Source organism: Netta rufina (assembly GCF_964035555.1).
Source record: "Netta rufina genome assembly, chromosome: Z".
NCBI classification, from domain to species: Eukaryota; Metazoa; Chordata; class Aves; order Anseriformes; family Anatidae; genus Netta; species Netta rufina.
In genome coordinates, this window is record NC_140126.1 from 42,351,780 (window position 1) to 42,377,181 (window position 25,402).

The window sequence follows — 25,402 nt, forward strand, 5'->3', positions numbered from 1 at the left end:
AGGTTGAGATGGGGACTGACCGCAGCCCCCATTCCCCTGCACCATTCATGGGGAGGAGGTAGAAGCGTGTGGATGCGGGGAAGGTGATTTTAGTTTGCTTTTAGTTTCTCATCATTCTAGTCTGCTGGTGTTAGGGAATAAATTACTTTATTCTGAGCCTGTTTTGCCTGTGATATCCCTTGTTGAGTGATCTCCCTGTCTGTATCTTAACCTGTGAGCCCTTTTCATCATATTTTCTCCCTCTTGCCCATTAAGGAGGGGTAGTGAGAGAGTAGTTGTACTGGAGCTCCAGCTGGGTAAAACCACCACAGGGCAAAAAAATGATTGAGGATAGTGCATAACTGTGTTATTACTATGTAGTCAGGTTCTTAAGTGTTAACACAGAAACAAGAATAATTACCCAGTCTTTGCACTTGAAATACAAAGGTTTGTGCTGGCTTAGCTGAAGACACACAAACAACAATAGCTAACAGCCAACAGCTATCTCTTTTGCTTAATTGTTCAGGTTTGAAAGTTCACAAATCAACATAATATCATATTAAAAATGTCAGGTGAAATTTTTAACATATGCAAAGGAAGTAGTAACCCAATTAACTTGAAACAAACAAACAAACAAACAACAACAACAAAAACTGCATCTAGAGCCTAGTAATGTTTTGCAGGATCTTCAATTATCTTTGTTTTTCACCTAACTTGTCTACACAAGACAAGTTCCTTATAAATATCATGTAAAATACATATAACCATACAACATATTATACTGTATATGATACATATTAAAATATGTAGCATTAATATATAAACATACACTATATTGTATTATTACATTTTTCATAAATATAATAGTATATATACTGCATATATATTTGTACATATACATATGTGGTTTTGTTGTTTTGTTCTGTTGTTTGCTGGATTCAAATAAAATACAGATACAAGAAGACTGAAAGATTACTTAAAAATACCGAGATTCAGAGAGGCTGTGAAAGAATACCAAAATTCTTTTTTTTTTTTTTTTTAAATCTAGAGGCATTTTTTTTTTTTTTAATAAAACTTGATACCTGGTTAATTTAATGATTACAGAAATTGTTGCAAATTTTTATTTTCTTAGTCTTAGAGAGAAATCTAATTTTTTTTCACCAGATGCTGCTACAAATCTGAGGAAGTTCTCTAGGGAAAGTTCAGATACAATACTATCTGAGCAAAATAAAAAGGTGTGTTTATTATGTTCATTTGGGAAATTTTGGAAGATAATCAACAGATTGTATAAGTAAACTGAAGAATATTAATCTCCCAGTTGTGGTGCTATATTTTCCAGTATTTGTGGAGGAGGACCTTTTTTAGAGAGGTGGGAGGATGTCAAATGAAAAGAGTTAAGAAGAAAAGGCAGATATCAATGGAGAGAAAGATACATGAATGCAAAGAAAGATACATGAACTCCACACATCATGATACAGGAGGAATGGTAGAATTAGGACAAAAGATGATTTTTCAAACTATTTCAAATTTGAAAAGCAAAGAAAAATTACAGTTACTAGTAATAATAATAATAAAAAGGCATTTATAATGAAATTAGTTCTTTACAAAACTGAAAAAAAAAAAAACAAACAAACCACAATAATCTTTTTACTAAAGATGTGGATATAATTAGACTTGTTAGCACTGTTAACAAGTGTTAACAATGCATTTACAACATTTATTTATTTAATTATGGATCTAAGGGCTTTCCCACTATGGCACCTACAGTTTAACATCTCAGAATTGTTCATCTGATCAACTACCTTGACCATGGAAAGATGACTAATTGAATGACTAGAAGTTAAATAATAATAATAATAATAATAATAATAATAATAATAATAATAATAATAATAATAATAACAACAACAACAACAACAACAACAACAACAACAATAATAGTAATAATATTTTTTTTTCTATAAGATTAGAATACTGGACTATATCAGCAGAACCAATAGTGTAAACAAGGTAATGCAAGATATGTAAAAAAATGCAGGCAAAAATAGTACATCTATTTAAAAAATGATCACAAAAGGCAACTAATGAAAAAAAAAAAAAAAGTAGTGTTTTTTTTTTGTTTGTTTGTTTGTTTTTAATATCACAATATGTCTAAGAAAGAATTTCAGGAATGTAGCAACACAATTGGCTCTAATACTGAAGAGAAATAGACTGTTTTTTTATTTTCAGTTAAAAAAGTCAAATTTAAGATTTTTTATGTATTTTTTTAATTTTATTTTTTAATGTAGAAACAGAAATGTGATGAATTAATGTATTTGTAATGATAATGTCCAAACTGATAGATGTTACTCTGAAAATATGAGTGTACCTACTGTAGTTAGATCTCTTTATGAGTTTGATATCTCAGTTTTTCATGAACACTAGATTAAAGCAGTCTAAACTGTGAATATAAGCACAGCCAAATATACAAAACATTCACTTTGCATATTACGTAACACTATGTGCACATGCTTGCATTATCACCTTGTTAAGTGTTGCAGTTATCTTAATGTTCTGTAATAAGAACATAAATCACACCATTATTTCAGAATATTGTTGGACACGTTCTTAAGGACGAGATGGAAAGGAAGATTCTTAGCATTACTACCAAAAAGGGTGGAATTCTGATTTATTTCATCCTGATTTATTTTATCCTAAGCTTACTGTTAACAAGATCTAACAGATAAATAATTTCTCTCAAGATCAATAATGTAGAATCTCAGTACAAAGTTTCAGCGAAAAATAAGGAACAAGAGGTCAACAACAACAAAAAATGAAGAATAATTTTGAGATATATGAACTCTGTTGTACTATTGTACTATCTAATATATGAAGAAACATTCTCAAAATAAAGTTTATCTCTAATAATGCAAAACACAAAAACAACCAAACAAAAAACTAAGTAAGATGCTGTTGTTACTACACCTTATTAAATAAATAAATAATATTTAAATTAAGGAAGCAATTTATACTGACAATTTAGGTCACAGTTAATACTTAGACCATGATCTAGGATGTGCTTACAATACTCCAGAATAGTTTTGTAGTTATTCACAACTAACGTTAGTTCTAAAGTACTACATTGCTAATTCCTGTGTAAACTTCTCAATTAATCGAAGTTTCTATACCAATATATATCCAACCTTAGAGATAGTATCATTAATTTCTATATTCACAACTCCAAGCATTTCAAATAAATTGCTTTTGGAGAGGAAAAACGTCTTAGGCCAGAGATGGAATGGTAGGTGATGTTTTATGTTCAAGACAGAAATAGGAATATAGACTAGGAAGTTGATTTCAGTGACTGGTGAATCCAGGACAATCCTTTTCTGCTAGATGTACACAGTACCTCATGAACTAATTCTCTGATAAGGTTTGTGTAATTTCAAAAAGAACTAAACAAAAATAGTAAGAAACACCTTAGCTCTTTGTGTCTTTGCGTATGGTAATTGGGGGGGGGGGAGGGGGGAAAGGGTTGGGTTTGGACGGAGGAGTAATCTCTATCAGTAAAAAAAGAAAATTTCAAAATTTCTACTCATGATTGTGAAATAACAGTTTTACATGGGTCTGTAAATCTTGTCCCAGTACTGAACTTTGCAAAACCTGAAGCAGAAAATCAGATGTGACTTTTTTTTTTTTTTTTTTTTTTTGCTCTGAGATGTACTGGGTCTGGCTGGGATTTTAACTTTCCCTGCAGCAGCCCATACAGTGCTGTGCTCTGTACTTGGAGCTAGACCAGAGTTATCCAGTACACCAGGCAGAGTTATCACACCAGTGTTGTATCTGCTGCTGAGCAGTGCTGGCACAGCATCAGGACTCTCTCTAACCCTCCTAGGGGGTGGGCAAAAAAAGTGAGAAGCGAAACATCACCAGGGCAGCTGACCTAAACCAACCAAAGGAATATTCCATACCATATGATGTCACACTCAACAATAAAAGGTTGAAGAAGAAGAGGGGTGGGGTGGGCTCTCGTGAAAATGTCGGTCCTCCTCCCAAACACCGGCTATGTGCATTGCTTCAAGGATGTGGTCAAGCATCACTCATTTGTGGGAAGTAGAGAGTAATTTATTTCCTCTGAACTTGAACATAGCCTTTATTTTTGTTTGTTTGTTTGTTTTCCTTCCTTTTTTCCCCTTCCCCCTCCCTTCCCCTCCCCCTTTTTTTTCCCTTTAGTTAAATAGTTTAGTTAATAATATTTCCTTTTATTATTATTATTATTATTATTATTTATTATTATTATTATTATTATTATTATTATTATTATTATTATTATTATTATTATTATTATTATTATTATTTCCCTTTAATTAAATTATCTTTATCTCAACCCATGAGTTGTTCTTTACTTTACTTCTTCCCCTCCTCATCTAAGGAGGGGGAGTGAGAGAGCGGTTGTGGTGTTTAGCTGCCTAGCACGGTAAAACCACCACATGAGAAGAATGATCTTGATGTCAGTTCTTAACCCTGGCAATATTTATTGGAAATACCACTGTTTCTGCATGTGAGTCTACATTTCTGGAAGAGTTAATTAAGAATAATGTACATTCAGAAAATAGTCTGTCTTTTAGGAAGGGTAGACTGCTTTTATCCACCAACACTGAAGAACCCTACAAAAATGAGAAAGTTGTAGTCTGTAGTAAAGTCTCTAATTAGGTGGTATTAAATCCTGTCAGGAACCAAAGAAAAGCATTTCTGCTTCTGGATTTATATATTTTTTTACCTGGAGCATGGAGACACCATGCCATCAGAAATTCATGCAGAGATTTATTTGAAAACATCCTCAAAATTGTCTGAGGCAGTTGTCTGGCATTGAAAATTGTAGATAAAATGACTCAAATTTGTCACAGATAGTCTCAGAATATATAAGAATTTTATAAAGGAACATTAAGTACAGCAGGGATTGCAAGCACAATCTGTATTTTAAAATACAAACAGAAGTCTAAATAATTTGGCCTAAAATACACAATATGCTGTGATCTGGGAAAATAAGCAAGAGGTGTCACAGGTTTCCTTGTAGAATTATAAGGACAAACTGATCTGATGATTTAACGTGAAAACAAAATCAAAGGCAAGACACAAAGAGAAAAAGGGATATAAAATGCAGTGCAGAACAGTTTCCATCTTGACTGCAACTGAAGAATAGCTGTTGTTTCACAGTATATCACTTTTATTGTAGAAGTCTCTTAGCTTCTAGCACATCCCTAAGGAATATCTTGAAAAAGTAAATCAACAAAAATTAACTATAACTCAATAAAAGTGCCTTTTGAAGATTTACAATTATTTCCATAACATTTAAATCATTGCCCTCACTGCAATTGTATTTGTCGAGAGTCCATTTAATCCATAGATTGAAATCATTACTCTTCAGTACATCTTACCCAGGATAGTGACACAAAACCTGTATTTGAATTAAAATAATTGAGACAGCAAGAAATGGAAAAGGTATCTTTTCATTTCTAGATAATGAGCTTGAATTCAGTCCAGCTCAGCAATGACTAAACCTCACTATCTAAATAAAGACTGACTGATAACCTGTATAAAAGGTTTTGTTGACCTTATTTGAGTAAGTCCCTAATGGACTGGTCCAGTATTCAGTACACCAGAAAGCAGTTTGGCCACTTTAGTATTTCACCAGTTTTTACCTTGGACTGGAAACTTCAATAAAAGGTCCTTTAATGGAACTGATTCTAGGTTAGGATTGATGAACACTACTGAAGTGCAAATAGCGTCTCTACTTTGTCTGTGCTGTGTTGCATCAAAGTCAATCAAAAATGAATTGGTCCTTTTCCCAAATACAAGGTATATTAAAAATATATACAATGACATTATGTAAAAAATTTGGTGATAATACTTCTAAACATATCAATTTATATTTTTATCCAGATTCTCTACAATGGGAATATTTATTTATTTATTTATTTATCCCATATTCGTTTTATTTGATTACATATTAAATATACTGGTAAGACACTCTCTTCAATATGTTAATATATATATAACAACCATTCAGAGTATCATTTTTTTTCCTTTTTCTTGTTTGTTTTTTTTTTTTTCTTTTCAGAAAGTGAAATTTAATTAGCTGATAGTAACAAAGCTTTACAAAAAAAAAAAAAAAAAAAGAAGAAGAATTTTCTGCTTTGTATGTGTGTGTGTGTGTGTGCATAAAATTACAATAAGCCTGGAAATAAAATAACTTTTATTTTCATCTAAACAATATTAGGATAACTTATTCAACTCAGACAAGAATTTTGCATTTGTTCTTTATAGTAAAACAGATTTCCCTGCTTACAAGTATGTTCTGCTTCACTATCTGACTGAAAAACAATCTTACCTCTGTTCATAATTAGTCTTGGGAAGACTCCTACAGAGTCCTCATTAAGGGCTATTAACTATGGAAGACACATCCTTTGAACCTGTAATGTAAATTACATTAAAGCTTTGGACACAGCTGCTGCTTTTGTTTTGATATGAATATTTTAAATACCTCCTTCTTCACCAGATGTATATTATTAAGCATATTATAAAGAGAAACATCTGTTTAGTGAATATGTAGAGAAATATCTCTTTAGCTAATATCAAAGAATTCTTTTACATTTAGATCTTGTGGATGGAATTGTAGGTTATATTACTACCAGGTCAAGCTTAATTTCAATTTCCCTTATAGCAGAGTGCCCTGAAATAAATATCTTTATCATACCACAGATATTAATTTCTTTCATTCTGCTTTTTTAATATTTTTTCTTCTAAATGAGTTTCAAGATTTGATAAAACTGATCTTGATTTCTAAGAGCTGATAGACAGAAATATATGGCACCCCACAGTATCAGTTATGCAGTACTGTTATAAAAATACTATAATATGTACAGTTTAAATGCTAACATGATCAAAAGAAATTTAAGTGGCTCATAAAGCTTTTGAACAGTGTAATGTTGTTTATAGCAAGAGTTTCCATATGCCTTTTTCATCTATACTACCTTTCTCTTCTTCTGAATGCATTCTGAGAATTAAAATGGTTTTACTAAAAAGAACTTTACTGCAGTTCCTTTTTAAATAGCACTCTGTAGTGTGGAGTACTTATGCAGTAATTTGGTATTCCTGATATTTTATTACCAGGAATTAAGTCAAATCGTTTACAACAACTTCCAAGAAAACTATTGTAACATAACTGTAATTTGTTCCCTCCTCCTCTTGAATTCTACCTTGCAAGGCATTAAATCTGTTAAAGATGCAGTGAATGGATTTGTAGAAAGTGTTCAGAAGAGGAGGTTTGCATCTCTGAGTTCATGAATGTAACCAGGATTAAAATCTATTCTAGTGGTACATTTCTCTCTCTTTCTCTCTCTCTTGTTGGGACAAGACTAAGCCTTTTGATTTCCTTACCAAAGTTAAAATGGCTCTGTAGAAAATTAGAATAAATAATTGCTTTTTAGTGAAATAACATAATATTATGCACTCAATTTCTGTACACTAATTAATTGAATGTGTTTAAAAGAAATAGCAAGATTCAAGAAGTGACCCTAAAAAGCATACACATTCATCTCGCAGTCAGAAGTTATACTAGAGCTGACCATGATTAATTCAAATAATAACAGTTAATTTTCAGTGTTGTTGAAACTATAGTAATGCATGCAAACCTACTTTTGTTTCAATAAACAAGCCTGTCCTCTGTTTTACTTATTCATTTATTTATTTATTTATTTATTTATTTATTTATTTATTTATTATTTGTTTGCTTGTTTACTTTATGGCAACATTCATAAAAATGAAAAATATATTCAAGTGATTTGGAAGACTACTAGGCTTCTCAGCATGACAGCAATTTCTGTGCAGAAAATGACTCCCCAGAAATCCATGATATCTAACACTCAAGCGCATGTGGACACTGCAGTGGCAGGCAGAACAGAAATAGGTGCTTGCTATTGGGTCTAAGAGACAAACTAATTTTTTTTTTTGGTTAATTATATGCACTTATAACTTAATGGAACATTAACTATGACATATTCACAATGTATGAACAAAGGTCAAAATTTTTCAATGTGGCTGAAATTCTGCAAATTCCTCTCTGGTTAAGGTTACCTGTTCTTTGTTGGTTTGACTTTACACTAAATATAAATAATGTATAAACTTATATTTTGTAAATTGGATATTTATTTATTTATTTATTTACTTATTTTTAACTATGTCACATATTTAAATGGCATGTTAACCATGTGCTTTGGCCGACAAATGGGTCAACCATATCCTGGGGTGCATTAAGCATGGCATTGCTAGACAGTTGAGGGAAGTGATTGTCCTGCTCTGCTCTATGCTGTTGTGACTGGACAAAACTGTGTGCACTTTTGGGCACTGAAATATCAAAAGGACATAAAACTATTGGAGAGCATCCAAAGGAGGGCTTCCAAATGGTGAAGGGTCTGGAAGGCAAGATGAATGAGGAGCAGCTGAGATCCCTGTGTTGGTTCAGCCTGCAGGCGGCCTACAGCTTCCTCATGAGGGAAGCAGAGGGGCTGGTGCTGATCTCTGCTCTCTGGAGATTGTGACAAAACCCAAGGGAATGGCATGAGGCTGTGACAGGGTAGGGTCTGTCTGGAGGTGAGGAAAAGATTATTCAATGACAGGGGGCTTGGGCACTGAAACAGGCCTCCCAGTGAAGTGGTCCGGGCAGCAAGCCTGCTGAAGTTCACAAAATGTCTGGGCAATGCTCTCACACATGTGCTTTGGATTTTGGGGGCTCCTGTGTGGAGACAGGCGCTGGACTCAAGGATTCATGGGGGTCCCTTCCAGCTGGGGACATTCTAGCATTTGGTGAAGACTCCCAATCACAGACACCCATTGTGTGCCCATGCAGCAGGACAAGCTGGAACACACTGTGACCATTTCTGGCTGTCCTGCATCTCCTAGACCAGGAGGCCATTTCAGAGGGAATGGCCTGGACACCTACCTCTTCAAGAAGCCCAACAGGCACAAAGCCTGTGACTGACCAGGCCCTAGTCACCCCAGTGCCATGAAGACAACATTAATTTGTTTGATACTATGTGAAAAAATAGGAAGGGGAGGTAGTCTTTGGGACCCAGCAGCCTTGGTAGCCTCTTCATAATATCATGAATGCAGGCCCCAGGCAGGCAACAAGCCTCTCTGGAGAGATTATCTGGATATCGTGTGCCTCAGTGCCCCTCAGAGAGGTGTCTCCGATTGATAACACCCTTTATGTCTTTTTTTGTGGCACTTGTTGTGATGCAGGTGGAGGTGGTAGAATGATCTATCTTTGTGTGGCTGGCCTTTCTGAAGTCTTTACTCAGAAGGATACTCACACAGTATCCTTTTTCCAGCCCTAGAGCATCATATCAGTTGTGTAGGGGCACTTGGGGGAGACTCCTCCTCCATCACTGAGTAGAGACAAGGGTCCACTCTCCCTTGTCCTGTGAGTCTTTCAAATGTGTTTGTTCGGGGCTTCTTGATTACCTTCCCCTTGCCAGTATTTAAGGCTGGGCTGTTACTCGGACCATGTCAGTGGATAACACCATTTGTCAATCTCTTGCTCGGATTCCTGGATGTATCTAATGAGCTCCTCTCATATCAGAGCCACCTGTTGGAAAAGTTCATCTAGCTGGGCACACTTACACCCATGAAATTCCCCTCTGCTTTCAGGATTTAATAGAACTTCCACAGTCTGGAGCCTGGTCTGGGCAGTTCTTTTGATCCTCAGGAGGTCTGTTTGGGTGTAGGCATCTGCCCAGGGAGGTTGAGGCCCTTCCACCTCGGTTTCAGCCTCAGACCAGCAGCCTTGGCAGGTGGACACCATTTCTGTAGAAGTTCTGTAGAACTTCTGAAGGAACTTCAGTAGAAGTTCCTTCCTACATTATTTAAAACACATAGTTTGCAGAAGATACCAAGGATTTTTCATCTAGGTGCTAAAGTAAAACATCGTTATTTTTTCTTTTATACCATCTTCCTTTATAAGAGAATTTTAAAATTTAAATCCACAAATATGTATTTCTGACCACCTTAAACATATCAATGTTTGTTGGTGTTTTTATACAGAAATTAAACAAACTGTTTTTTTTTTTTCTTTTTTTCTTTTTTTTTTTTTCCATTTGTCACAAGACAAGATACCAAGTGAATGATAAACAAGATATGAAAAATACAGGCATATCAGAACTGACTGTGTTGAACTCATCACCATCTGTTCTGATTGTTCTGGTATAATGAAGTAATAAACATAGAAGTCCAGCAAATTAGCATGTAGGTACAGCATTTTGCTTTTACAGTGTTGAATTTTCATTCTGAGGAGTTTCACCATCCTGAAGCAGATTACAATCAAGCATCCTGATTTTTCTGCAAGGAGAATCATAGCTTCTAGCAAATACAAGAATCCCTGTGGCAAAGGCACAACAACCAACTTCAAGAAAACAGTGAAATAACTCCTCTCTATTGAACTGTGTAATGTGACTACCACAGAAAACTTGTGACTCAGTATTCCTTAACCTGGAACTTTCCATAACGGTGATCCATTATAAAGCATGGAAAGTTTCCAATAAACCCTAATATACCAAAATCTTTAAAGAGGAAGTTGAGAGTATGTGGAGCAATACATGAACACCAAATTATTCAACATTCATACAAATTTATGAATAATAGTAAATGTTAGATAGAAACTACTTCTACATAAACTCAGAAGATTTAGAAAATATTGATAAAGCAAACCTCAAGTTTTAACTGCAGCTAAGATAAATGAAATGGAAAATAGACATTAAAATTCAAACACATACGGACATAATCATAAGCATAACGGTACATTTCATTGAAAATATTCAAAGATTTGCCTTTTGGAACTGATGTTGTCTCAAATGGTCAGACTTTCACAAAATAGTTCCTAAAATTGTGTAAATATTCGATTGAATTCCTTTACTCTGGATAAGAATTTTTAAGACATTCAAAACAAATAAAATTAGATCATACTTTTAAAATGGATAAATCTCTATTCTCTCAGCAAAGTGGAATTTAAGGTTAAATGTCTACATATTTCCCTTATTTTATCAGAGGAGGAATGGGCAACTTTTAATAGAGAAATTGCACTTCTTTTCTTCTCCAAAACTGCTGCTAATGAACAGCCTTGTCATGCATGCATTTCTCTCAGAGCAGTCACTCATACTCTCACTGAAACTATCAGCAATGGGAAACCTAGTCATACAGGCTGTAAGATGCTCTCCTTTTTCTTTCTCTTGACTTTTCCTTTTGAAAATTATAGAGAAAATCTGGCCTGTTGTTACATCATTACTCTCCTTTTTAAAGTAACAAATGTTAAGGAGAGAGAGCATAGCTCTAAACAACAACAACAGCAACAACAACAACAAAACACCAATTTTGTGATGCTAAACTAATGAATGAGTTAAAACAAGAAGGTATGTTAATTAAAAAGACTATGTAGCCCTGAACAGGTAAAATAAAACACATAGATACAATATGAAATTTTTCATAGATAAAATACAGGTGATATCTAGAAAACAGATTGAAGCAGTAATAGCAATGCCACTATTAAAGGTAATTTTAGTGACAGAAATATTTTCTCAGAACTTGTGAATCTGGGGTTTACTGCATCTAAAATTTAACACTGAGAATGAAAAAATAAAAATAAAAATAAAAATAAAAATAAAAATAAAAATAAAAATAAAAATAAAAATAAAAATAAAAATAGAAATAAAAATAAAAATAGCTTCAATAGCATACACACAAAGATACATATTCCTAAGTCAAACACATTTATGTTTACAGTAAAATTAAAGAAAATCTAAAATTGATTTGCATTAATCCCTTTTCAAGATTAAACTAATCCATCTCAAACGGAAAGATTTTTAGGCATTTTATAATTAAGAACAACTATTTCACTTGGAAATTATATGCAGAACAGAATTGTGCCAACTATAAAAAAAAATGTTAATATTGATCCCACTAATTGCAGCCTAAGAACTCAAACCTTAACAGAAGTTTCAAGAACAACACAGAAAATACTGAAAAATAATTAAAAAGAAAAGAAAAAAAAAAAAAAAAAGAAAAAAAAAAGAGAGAAAGAGAGAGAGAAAAGCTGATAATTATGTCAGAGCAGAAAGAAATAAAAATCATAGAATCATAGACTATCCTGAGTTAGAAGGGTCTCATAAGGATCATCAAGTCCAACTCCCGGCACCACACAGGTCTACTGAAAAATTCAGACCACATGACTAAGTGCACAGTCGAAACACTTCTTAAACTCCAACAGATTTGGTGCAGTGACTACTTCCCTGGAGAACCTGTTCCAATGTGCAACCACCCTCTCAATTAAGAACCTCTTACTGATGTATAGCCTGAACCTCCTCTGTGGCAGGCTGACACTCTTCCTGTCCTATCACTGGTCACTAAAGAGAATAGATAGGTGCCTGCCCCTCCACTCCCTCTCATGAGTAAGCTGTAGACCACGGCGAAGTCTTCCCTCAGACTCCTCTTTTCCAGGCTGAACAGGCCAAGTGACTTCAACTGCTCCTCATACATCTTCCCCTCTAGTCCCTTCACCATCTTCGTAGCCCTCCTCTGGACACTTGCCAACAGTTTCACATCCTTTTTGTACTGTGGTGCCCAGAACTGCACACAATACTCGAGGTGAAGCCACACCAGCAGAGAGTAGTGTGGGACAATCACTTCCCTCGACCGACTAGCGATGTACCCCAGGATATGGCTGGCCCTCCTGGCTGCAAGGGCACACTGCTGTCTCATATTCAACTTGCTATCAACCACAACCCCCAGATCCCTCTCTATAGGGCTGCTCTCCAGCATCTCGTCCCCCAGTCTGTACATATAGCTAGGATTGCCCCTTCCCATGTGCAGGACCCAGTACTTGCTCTTGTTAAACTTCATGTAGTTGGTGATCACCCAGCTCTCCAATCTGTCCAGGTCTCTCTGCAAGGCCTTTCCACCTTTAATAGAGACAACGACTGCTCCCAGTTTAGTGTCACTGGCAAGTTTGCTCAAAACACCTTCTAGTCCTACATCCAAATCGTTTATAAAAACATTGAAGAGGACTGGCCCTAAAATAGAGTCTTGGGGTACCCCACTAGTGGCCATCTGCCAGACTGATGTGGCCCCATTTACCACAAGCCTTTGAGATCTGCCTCTCAGTGAATTGCTCACCCCATTGTATAATATTTTTATTAAGCTGTATGCTAGACATTTTGTCCAGTAGGTTCCTATGGGAAACCGTGTCAAAAGCCTTGCTGAAGTCCAAAAAGATCACATCAGCTGGTTTCCCTTGATTGACTAGATGGGTGATCTTATCATAAAAGGAAATCAAGTTAGTCAAACAAGACCTTCCCCTCGTGAACCCATGTTGGCTGGGACCAATGGCTGCATTGTCCTCCACATGTGTTTCAATAACTTCAAGGATTATCTTCTCTATAACTTTACCAGGTACTGACATGAGACTGACAGGTCTGTAATTGCCAGGGTCTTCTTTCTTGTCCTTCTTGAAAACTGGTTCAACCTTTGCCACTTCCAGTCTACTGGGACCTCTCAGATTCCCAAGATCATTGAAAAATTAGCAATGATGTCAGCTAGCTCTCTAAGCACCCTAGGATGAATCCCATCTGGACCCATGGACTTGTATGGATCCAGGTGGAGCAGAAAATCCCACACACGTTCAGGGCTGGTTGGGATTTTATTATTCCAATCATCATGGTTCTCCAGCTCAGGGCACCTAGGGTCCCGAAGCCCATCATTAGCATTGAAGATGGAAGCAAAGAAGGCATTAAACGCCTCTTCTTTGCCAATGTTCTTGATGTCTTTGTGAGATGACCTTCCCCATCAAGTAGTGGACATATGTTATGTTTTCTTTGTTTCTCCTTTTTCTGTTCATATATTTAACAAACAAACAAACAAACAAACAAACAAAACACTTTTTATTGTCTCCCACAGACCTGGCCAGCTTCAACTCTAATTGGGTTTTGGACACACAAATTTTCTCCCTACAAACACAAATAGCATCCCTGTATTCCTTCCACATTGTCTGACCCTGCTTCTAGCAGCCGTACACTTTCTTTTTCTGCCTAAGGTCCAGCAGAAGATGCTTGGTCAGCCAGGCCAGCCTTCTGGCCTGCCTGCTTGACTTTTGGTGTTTTAGAATTGCCTGATCCTGTGCTTTCAGGAGACAGTGCTTAAAGACTGACCAGCACGAAAAGCAGTTTCCCAGGGGACCTTGCTAACTAGTTCTCTGAGCAGCCTGATGTCTGCTCTCCCCATATCCAGGGCTGAAGTTTTGGTGGCAGTTTTCCTTCTGTTAAAGGAAATTTTAAACTCAACCACTTCATGGTCACCATGACCAAGATCGCCATCAACTGACATGTCCCCCACAAGAACCTCTCTGTTCTCCAGCAACAGATCTAGGAGGGTACCTTTCCTACTTGGCTCCCTTAGCACCTGCACCAAGAAGTTATCATTGAGGTGTTTTAGTAACCTCTTAGACTTGCTTGTGTTGGCCATGTGGTAATCTCAGTTGACGAGTTGGCAATCTCAGTTGGCAAGTTGAAGTCCCCCATAAGGACAATGGCAGTTGATCTTGAGGTATCTCTTAGTTCCTCAAAGGATAATTCATCGGTATCGTCATGCTGGCCGGGTGGTCTGTAATGGACTCCCACAACAACACCCTCTTTATTTGTTCATCTCCTAATCCTTACCCAGAGGCACTTTACCATTTCTGATTTACAGTTCCATACAGTTCAGCCCTTCCTTCACATAAACCAACACCCACCCACCTCACCTGACCTGCATGTCCCTTGTGAGGAGCCTGTAACCATCTGTTGCGACACACCATTCACAGGACTCATCCCACCAGGTTTCGCTTATGCTGATAATATCATAGCTGTGGGACTGGAACAAGACTTCTAGCTCATCCATTTTATTCCTCATACTGCATGCATTTGTGTAGAAGCACTTCAAATGTGCCTCCCTACACGCTCCTTGTGGAGCCAACTGAAGGACCTCACTAGCATACAGTCATTCTGATTCTAGCATGCAATCCCTTGGCTTGTTGCTGTCAGGCCTGTTTTTATCCCTGTCCACCTTCAACTCTAGTTTTAAGCCCTATCTATCAGTGCCGCTAATGCCTAGGCAAAAAACCTTTTCCCCCTCTGAAAGAGGTGCATTTTATCTGGTGCCAGCAAGCTCGGTGTCACGTAGACCTTCCCGTGATTAACAAACTCAAGGTTCTGCTGGTAGCACCAGTCTCGAAGTCACATTTTGACGAACTGACTCTTGCCTGTCAACATTGATCCCTCCTATCAGAAAGACAGAGGTAAACATAATGTGTGCTTCTTATCCTCTAACTAGTCATCCCAAAGCCCTAAAGTCCCTTTTAATTGCTTTAGGACTTCTCCTTGCTACTTCATTACCAGCCTGCAAAAACAGTAGTGGGTAGTACTCCAAGGGCCGTACCAGGCAAGTGACTTTCCTGGCAATGTCTCTTACCCAGCCCGCAGGGAGGCAGCAGACTTCCCTGTGGGTTGTGTCTGGATGACATATCGGGGTCTTCTGTCCCCTTCAGAAGGGAGTCCCCCATGATGATAATCCTTCTTTCCTTCTTGACAGAAGGTGTAGTGATGCAGTGGGTAGATTGCCTTGCCTTACGCAGCTTTTCCAACTGGGATGGGCTTTTGTCTACTTCATTGTTCTGACTATGGTGTTCTAGAGCCTCATACCTGTTATACAAGGGTAGATGGGAAGGTCAGGTGGACAGGGAGATGGCTCACCTACCACCCTGAGCAGAAACCTGCTTCCATTCCCCCCTTGGCCTAAGTCCTCTCCTACTTCCTGGTGGGATGGGAGAACTTTTAGGTTATGTGTAGCATGTGCCTTGTGGGATAAAAAAAAACTTTATTACTTGTGTTGTGGCAGGATTTTGAGTCTGTCTCAGGGAGGGTAGAGCATGCTTCCACCAGTCAATTTCCCTCTACGACTCCCTGCTCCTTAACCTACTCACCTCCCCCTGAAGCTCCACCAACAGGCTGAGCAATTCTTCAGCCTGGGCACATCTTCCACAGGCATATCCACTGCTGCTGCTGTCAGACACCGACAGAAGACTCGGGCACACCCTGCAGCCCAAGACATGGATGGCTACGTGTTTCCCCGAGATCTCTGTCTGGGTAGCCACATCAGTGACTGTGGCTGGAGAGGCTGCAAGAGATGCGAAGGCCATAGTTTTCTGCCTGGTGGGTACCATGGCTGGGCTCTTCACTAGCAGATTACAACCACAATTGGGAAAGACTGTTGGAAAAGAGTGGTGAGGTCTCCCTCCCCACTTAACCAGCCTGTGTGAACTGCTGCGCAAACTGCTGCGCCATGCCCTGACTGACACACCACGGTTTTTTTGCCCGTCTTGATCACTCATGCTCCCTAGGGGCTGCCTTTGTATGGCTGGAGAGGGGGCACTGCTGGCTCCTCCCACGCCTTGTGAGGGCTACCAGGCCCTGGTGGCTCCCTTGGCTGCCCCAACTGGCCTTGATGCTGGAAAAAAAAAAAGCCCTGCCTGCCTCGATCCCCCACTCCACTGCAGAACACGTCTGACCAGGAGTCAATCGCCTCGGCGATCCTGATTTATATGGCCCACTGCTGATGCTGCTGGCTTTGCCCATGCCTCATCAGCCTCCCTCCTGAGGGCTGCCGAATTGAGTATGCAGAGATTTTTGTCAAAGAAAACAACTGTTACAATAGTTAACCTATAATGAGAAGATACGTACTAACTGTAATGGCGTTAGTCTTTCAAAAGTATCTTTAGTACTTAACTTTAAAGGCCAAATGGCTTCTATGTCCTTAAAGGTGTAAAATAGCAAGTAAGGCATACATCAGTAAACTGTAAATGAAGAGACTGAGGCCAAGATACATTACATGGGTAAAGAACAGGGTTGCCACAACTCATTTTAAAACATTTCCTATTAAGCAAAGAATTAAAGATATATTTAGCAGCCAAAGAGGTGAGAGAGGTTCATCCCACTCAACTTCAGAATATTTAAATTTCACAGAATCACAGAATTTCTAGGTTGGAAGAGACCTCAAGATCATTGAGTCCAACCTCTGACCTAACACTAACAGTCCCCACTAAACCATATTCCTAAGCTCTACATCTAAACGTCTTTTAAAGACTTCCAGGGATGGTGACTCCACCACTTCCCTGGGCAGCCTGTTCCAATGTCTAACAACCCTTTCAGTAAAGAAGTTCTTCCTAACATCCAACCTAAAACTCCCCTGGCGCAACTTAAGCCCATTCCCCCTCGTCCTGTCACCAGGAATGTGGGAGAACAGACCAACCCCCACCTCGCTACAGACTCCTTTAAGGTATCTGTAGAGAGTGATAAGGTCGCCCCTGAGCCTCCTTTTCTGAAGGCTGAAGAAACCCAGCTCCCTCAGCCGCTCCTCGTAGGACTTGTTCTCCAGGCCCCTCACCAGCTTCGTCGCCCTTCTCTGGACTCGCTCAAGCACCTCGATGTCCTTCTTATAGCGAGGGACCCAAAACTGAACACAGTACTCGAGGTGTGACCTCACCAGAGCCGAGTACAGGGGGATGATCACTTCCCTAGACCTGCTGGCCACACTGTTTCTTATGCAAGCCAGGATGCTGTTGGCCTTCTTGGCCATCTGAGCACACTGCTGGCTCATATTCAGCCAACTATCAACCATCATTCCCAGGTCCTTCTCTGCCTGGCAGCTCTCCAACCACTCATCTCCCAGCCTGTAGCTCTGCTTGGGGTTATTGCGCCCCAGGTGCAGGACCCGGCACTTGGCCTTGTTGAACTTCATACAGTTGACCTCAGCCCACCGGTCCAGCCTATCCAGATCCTCCTGCAGAGCCTTCCTACCCTCGAGCAGATCAACACACGCACCTAACTTGGTGTCATCTGCGAACTTACTGAGGGTGCACTCAATGCCCTCGTCCAGATCATCGATGAAGATATTAAAGAGGACCGGCCCCAGCACCGAGCCCTGTGGAATATCACTAGTAACCAGCCTCCAACTGGATTTGACTCCATTTACCACGACTCTTTGGGCCCGGCTATCCAGCCAGTTTCTAACCCAATGAAGTGTGCGCCAGTCCAAGCCAAGAGCAACTAGTTTCTTGAGGAGAATGCTGTGAGAAACGGTGTCAAAAGCCTTGCTAATGTCAAGGTAGACCACATCCACATCCTCATCCACCCAGAGTGTCACTTTGTCATAGAATTTAAATGAGAATTTAAATTTAAATGAGAACAAACTGACAATGAGTCATTTTGTAGTTGATAGGAGGAAAACCAAAATACTTATATTGGACATGGTTCTATTCAAATATTTTTAGGGTAACCATTCTTTCAATTGGACTCTCTAAAGAAAGTTTAGACTACTACATGATTTGCAAATGCTTTGAGAGTCTTTTTTGCTTCTGTTATAAAATCTTACATTGAGTGAAAAAATTGCAAGAGAAAAGGATATGAAATAACCAGTGGCAGAATAAAACTATAAAGGACTTCCATCCACAAGTACCATTACAGTTACATGTCACATCTGTGTTTATTTAACAAGTCCCAGTGATGACAGGAGCTCCAGAACCACAAAGATAAGCCAAAAGGTGACAAAGAATATTCACAATTAACTTTTGGAAAGAAAAAAAGTAGGGAGCTATATAATTGTACAGAAAATTTGTAACATTTCTACTTGGTTTTAGAAAGTTTGGGTACAAAATTTAAATCTTTGTAGGCATTGAAGGATTCTGAAGTATTTATAGCATCATGGAATCCTCAAAACTGGACATCTCCTGTATTGCTAATGAACAGTATCAGTCCAAATAGGGGAAAAATACCTCTGGTAAGAAATCTTGCAATAAGCCAATGGCCCAATCAAAAAAAAAAATAAATAATAAAAATAATAATATTTATTATAAAATATGGGATGCTCTTGTCCGAAATGAACTCGGACACTTTGTTTAAAAAAAAGTTAACGTAAACAGATAGACACAGAAAATCTATGAAGGAAATAGAGATTTAAGAGTTTCGTTTCAAGACTATCTCTATGTTTTGGTTTAGGTGAAAATGTATTCCCTAAAAGCAGATTTCCTAAATAAAGATACATTAAATAAATAAATAAATTAATTAATTAAATAGAGTATCCTTGAAATTGATGGTTTACATCCTTGAATTATGCATCACTGCCTGCAAGCTATATCTCCAATTTTCATTGCAGGCATAAAAATATATATTTTTATTAAGTTTCAGAGCATGGAATGGCCTTACTTTTCCCCTCCTGCAGATCTAAAATAGTCCTGATATCATCAGGGTAAATACTGCATCAGTATTTAACAATTCAGGGAACTTTTGTTTGCTGTTTTACTGGTGGCAATATTCAAGAAATAACTATCTGCATCACTGTTTTCAGTAACAACATGGAATTTCAAAAATGCCCTCATTGCAGAGATCAAACATTTCCACCTCTCAGATTTGTTTTATCAGTCTGTCTGAAGATGGGCAAAGACAATATTGTAGCAGCGTATGCTCATTGAACATTTGGAAGATTGTTTTTCTTTTCTCACTCCCCACAGCCATATGGATTAGAAACTCATTTATTTCTCTTTGTTATGAAAACACAATCTGAAGCAGAAGTATGAAGCAAATTCGAAAGGAAGTGTAATTATGCAACAAGTAAGCAAATGCATAATCTCATTATACCATAGATGGGGTTTAACAATAAAAGTGTTAAGAACATTTAGAATTGAAAGTCAACAAAATTAAAAACAATAAAATGAAATACATTTTAACATAAAGTTTAACTGCAGGAAGAAACAACTGAAGCCAAAAGCCTTGTACAATTAAAAAATGAATCAGATCTCTTCTGTATGGATAGAAGAATAGAAGTACATGTAACTTGACATGATAAAATCAGAGAACAGAGATACAAAGATTATTTCTGTAGTCCAGACTGATAATCACTGAAGATCAAGGAAAGACATAAACTGTGGTCTAAATTATAATTTAATCTGATTTGGATGTTATCTGTCTGGCAGTGAGAATCCTCCAGTCTCAGTAAGTTTCATGTGAATAGAACATGATGAGAGTAGAAAGATATATTATTAACTACAAAGCTAAATGGGCTTCAACTTCAAACCAAGATTAGAATCCAGACTTAGTATTAGAGGACCAAAATTAAATCTATATGAAATGGTTCTTGCTGTATCTCTTAATATATGTGTTTCTTTTTTCAATTAAAAAAAAAAAATAGTTTGATACCGTGGGATTAATATTTTTGGAAAATAAATTTGTCATGCGTAGCAAGACAAAAGAGATTTTGCAGTCTTCAGAATACATCCCCAAGATGCTAATAGAGTAATGGTAAAGCTATTTTTTTGATGTTTGTTTGTTTTTCAATGCCCCTTATCTTGTCAAAAGCTAGAATAATTTGGATATCTAATTATTTAACCATTTTCATTGTGGTTCTTAATATTCCACTGCTTTGCAATAAGCAAATAATATTCCACTGCTTTCCACATACATCTGCAATAAGGTATAACATGAGTACTTTTAGTCTTCCTGAGAAACGTAGCTCTTATTATTAAGGAACATACCCAAGTGCTTTCTTCTTGACGATACTGCTTCCAGTTTCGTCCACTATCACTGAACATCAGAAGGTAGCTTGTTACCCAGTCGGAGCTCCCATAACCACCTTGAGTAGCAACAGCAGTTATCTCAGCTCTTTCACCAAGATCAATCTGAAGCCATTGATATTTATTGGACACAAATGGAGACCAACCACCAGCACCTTAAAAAGAATGAAAAAGAACAGAAGGAAGTTAACACTGATATATATTTATATAAATGAATTCAAGATATACTGTCACCCAAACTGTTCAGATACTATATAATACGTATTAAAAAAATTGTTGTATACATGAAGGTTATGATACAATGTAAGAATCTATAACTATTAAAACCCATCATTATTATTTTTTTTAATTTGTATAAAATTAATTTTGTAATCAAATCAAAATCAAAATAATTCTTACTCAGTTAAGACAAGCTCTTCAAATATTAACAAAAAACTTCTGAATTCCGTTTATTATTTTTATTTATTATTATTTTACTAGACACCACAGTTTTATTTTCCTTCAACTGTCTGAGTCCCTAACATCCCTTCTAACCTAAACGATTCTGTGTTCAATGAGACTTGAACATACAGATTTGTGTATGAAGAAATAAAGCACATTTGGATGACAAATTTACATTCACCTCTTAAAGTGATTAGCCAATTTATATGAAAAACAGTAAGACAGTATGATGTCTACACATGCAGTTCTAACCAGGAGACAAACTGGCTTGTGAAGATAAAATGTAACTTAAAACACACAGCTACATGAAATTCCTAAACCATTCTAAATAATCAGAAAGACATATAGAAAAATAAATAAATAAATAAATAAAATTAAAACAGACAAACAAACAAAACACAGGGCATCAGTTCAGTTTTGTCTTGCCTTCCTTAGTTTGCCTTTATTTAATCAAATAAGGCTACTAACTCCTCTATAAGTCAGACCGAAAAAAAAAAAAAAAAGAAAAATAAAAAAAAATGGACTGATCACAAACAATCTTATAAGAGTGAATGTTTTTAAATGAATATATTTTGCATTTTTTCTGCAAGCATTTATCAGAGGATAAGGTGACAAAAAATGCTAAAAGATTCATTTCGTACACACAAACTTGGATCACCTTCAGATGTTCTTGAAATATACAAAAAATACAGAAGAAGCAATACAAATAGTTTCCACAACAACAATAAGCACTATATTATTTGGAACACTTTTATGCTTGTATGGAGTTTGTTATGCTTAACGTTTTGTAAATAAAATATCACATATGGTTTAATTTTCCTCAAAGGAAAGTCAAGTTCTCAATATTACCTCCTTAAGGAAAAAGAAATAAAAGTATACTCAGACATTGAATACAGCCATTTAACAATAAAATGGTTGGAATTCACAAGCCACAAAAAGCGAGGTTCATTCTTCAGATAAAGGAAAATGGAAATAGTTTTAAAAATACATAAACCTCTATATATGTAAAAAATATTTTTTTTTCTTTTTTTTTTTTTTCTTTCTCTCCAGATATTTCTGCAATAATAGAAAACAAACAAACAAACAAACAAACACCCTCTCCCAAAAACAAACAAACAAACAAACAAAAAATGACCGACCAACCAACCAAAAAAACACCTGTAACAGATACCCACAGGTGAAATTTACAGGCTTTTGAGTTTTTTTCACTTTTTAAAAATTGTTTCTGCTCTTAATCTAAATTCAGATTTTGAACTTCATGTGAGATATTTTGCATTAAGTCCTTTGTCTGTTAGTCATTCCTCCCTATGATTACGCATCAGATGCAGGAGATACCTATATCATCTATAGTATACACATAATTTTTCTGTGGTTTCTTCATGAACTGGCTGTTTCTTATGGAAAACATAACTAAGTGGAGATCTGAGTTTTGATTTCAACATAATTAGTGATATTTATTTAGCAAACTAATTGAAAAACAGCTACAGTTAGTCTCACTAGTGACTTGAAGACCACCACTGTATCTCACCAATGTTCTTTCCCCAATACATTTAAAATACTTTTTGAAGTGATGATAGGAAAACAATTCTGAATGAATATGAGTGTAACTCAAATAATAATGTTTCTACGTGTAAATTGAAAAAATGGGCAGGAAATTAAAGTTTCAGAAAGATTCTGAGGATTCTGTCAAAACTCAGACATCTCTAATACTGAGTTCTGACACAAGCTACATTTTCCCTTAAGTGAACATATAACTGATGGCACCAAACATTTGCAGTACAGTCACGTGTCTGAAGATGGGGATCAAGAAGCAAAGAACAGAGAAATTACATAAGATTAGTATTCGGTGAAAATGAGAACAATGTAAAAGTAGTATTCTGCACTTAAAGGAAGCACAGACAAATGTATAGATTTTTTCACAGTAGTCTGTTTCAATTAGATTGTGTGTGGTAGCATGTAGAAGGTGATTAGTAATTTAAATTGAATTTCTTGCTTTGTACAATTTATTTCCCAAAATCTGCACATGAGGAAAAATGACATAAAAACAGATTTAGAAGAGTCTGTTGTTAACTATTACTATTATGGGAATTAAACAAATAATTATTTATTACATTAACAACAGTGTATAACTCAGAAAACCCAGTGAAAACATACTTCCTAATGTAGGCAAAGATCTTAAAACAAGATCATTTATATTCATCTATATTTTCTGTAATGCAAAGGACATCACTAGGTGGAAAAGTATTTATTCCTTTAAAATAAAATATTTGACTTTTGTTCCATGTTTATTTTCAATCTTCTGTGCTGTAATAATCCATTCCGCTCTGAGAAGGATCTATTCTGTCAGTACTTTAATGTCTGTCTGGAAATTCTCCACACTCAACAGCAACATAAGTCTATAGGGGTATTTATAGACAGCAATAAAACAATTTACCACTTTCAATTTCAAATAAATAAATAAAATAAAATAAAATAAAATAAAATAAAATAAAATAAAATAAAATAAAATAAAATAAAATAAAATAAAATAAAATAAAATAAAATAAAATAAAATAAAATAAAGATTTCAGATGTACAGAGAGTTAATTAATAATTTTCTACACAGAGAGCTAATTAATATTTTTGATTTTATCATAAAAGTAGAGATAATAGAGATCCCATAACAAACAGATCTGAAAAAATATATTAAAAAATAGTTTAGTAGTCCTCAGTGAATGTGAATCCCCGGTTTACAAGGCTGGTTGTTGGTCACCCATTCAGTAGCTCTTGATTTCTGTAAGTGTTTTCCATGTTTTTACTGATCTTTCTTGATCTTTCTAGAACAGTATCTGGGCTCTGAAAGTACTAATAAGCATCAGTGGCCCTGATCAGCCTTGCCCTATTTCTTGCCCATGGCATAGGACCACGACTGAGACCAAACAGCCCTTCTTAACACTGTCAGACTCCTCCAATGTTTTTTGCTTAATATCTGGAGTGAAAGAACCTCATAAAACTACTCATCACCAAATTACTTATATTATACATTACATCACTATAATTTCTAATATAGTTGTTACAGCAAAATCAAGGCTGCAAAACAGAACTTGCCAGAAGTTTTATGTCTGCAAGAAGTACCACTGAGATCACCAATATTTCTGAAGCAGTGCCCTCAGAGAAATGTGTCCCATTTAGCTTCTCCCCTGAATGCAGGCTCATGCAAAACTGCCATATTAAACTACTCTGAAAGATTACACTGAATTTAGGACAATCTCTAAACTATCTAGAAAAATCCCTCATCTTCCTTTCAGGTAAATTCAGTTCTTCATGAAAATGTCTTCTTTCCTATTTAGAAGTTTCCAACTCATATTGGTACCTTGAAGATTCCATTTGCACCATACCCATCTTTGCATAAACCTCCCCCCCCCCCTTTTTTTTTTTTCATTTGCTGCATCTGAACGGTTGTGTTGCAACCTCCACAACCTTATCTTTATATCCATACTTTTTCATCCTTTAATGACTTGCAGAGTAATCTGTCAGCATCCAGTAAGCAAGAAACATTTGTGAAAAGCCAGATCTGGAGGCTAAACAAGGACTTCACGCCCACGAGTCAGGCAGTCCACATCCATAGCATACACCAAATCTGTTGGACACAACACTCAAGACAAGTCAACCTTACTTCACTATAAAATTATGCAGTAGCACTTCCAGGCAGAGCATTATCCTGCGGTACAGAGGTATCCAAAACCTCCTCATTTCTAACACTATGTCACTATGCATCCTAGTCTGTCTGTGATGGAGCTAACTTTTCCTGCAGTTACACAAGGCTCTGCTTGCCAGAAAGTGGCTGAAGATTGCTTATTGATTGGATGGGAGATTTTATTTATTTATTTATTTATTTATCATTTATTTATTTATTTATTTATTTTTGTTTTCTCTGGTGCTTCCACAGATCCTTTACTTTTTTTTTTTTTTTCTTTTTTTTTCCTCTCTTCCTTTTCCCTTTACTTAAATTGTCCTAATCGCAAACTGTGAGCCTTTTTTTTTTTTTTTTTTTTTCTTTCCAGCATACTTTCTTCTCCCCCTCTTCTTCTGAGGAGGGGCATTGAGGCAGTGATTGTTCTGAAGGTTAGCTGCCCAGCAGGATAAATCCACCACAGTTTGGTGATAATTTTGACCTTTTCAACTGGAAGGTGGCAAGGGGTAATGTTATAGTTTGTAGAAGTCCTCAGACAGACTGTGCTGAGAATGTGATTTCTGAACACCATTTGCAAGACACATTTTTGCTTGTAGGCTGTAAAACATTTTTTCAGAATGAAGTGGTGC

The 25,402-nt window shown here is 36.6% G+C and overlaps 1 protein-coding gene across 1 annotated transcript in view; it reads right to left on the minus strand.

Annotated features, from left to right (window-relative positions):
- Window positions 1–25,402, minus strand: part of CNTNAP4 (contactin associated protein family member 4) — a gene marked incomplete at both ends in the record, with an annotated part of 227,329 nt that overhangs the window by 137,057 nt on the left and 64,870 nt on the right. The window contains one exon of the mRNA XM_084304819.1: window positions 20,621–20,814. Coding sequence (XP_084160945.1) covers window positions 20,621–20,814 — 194 coding nt within the window. The remainder of the gene's footprint in view (window positions 1–20,620; window positions 20,815–25,402) is intronic.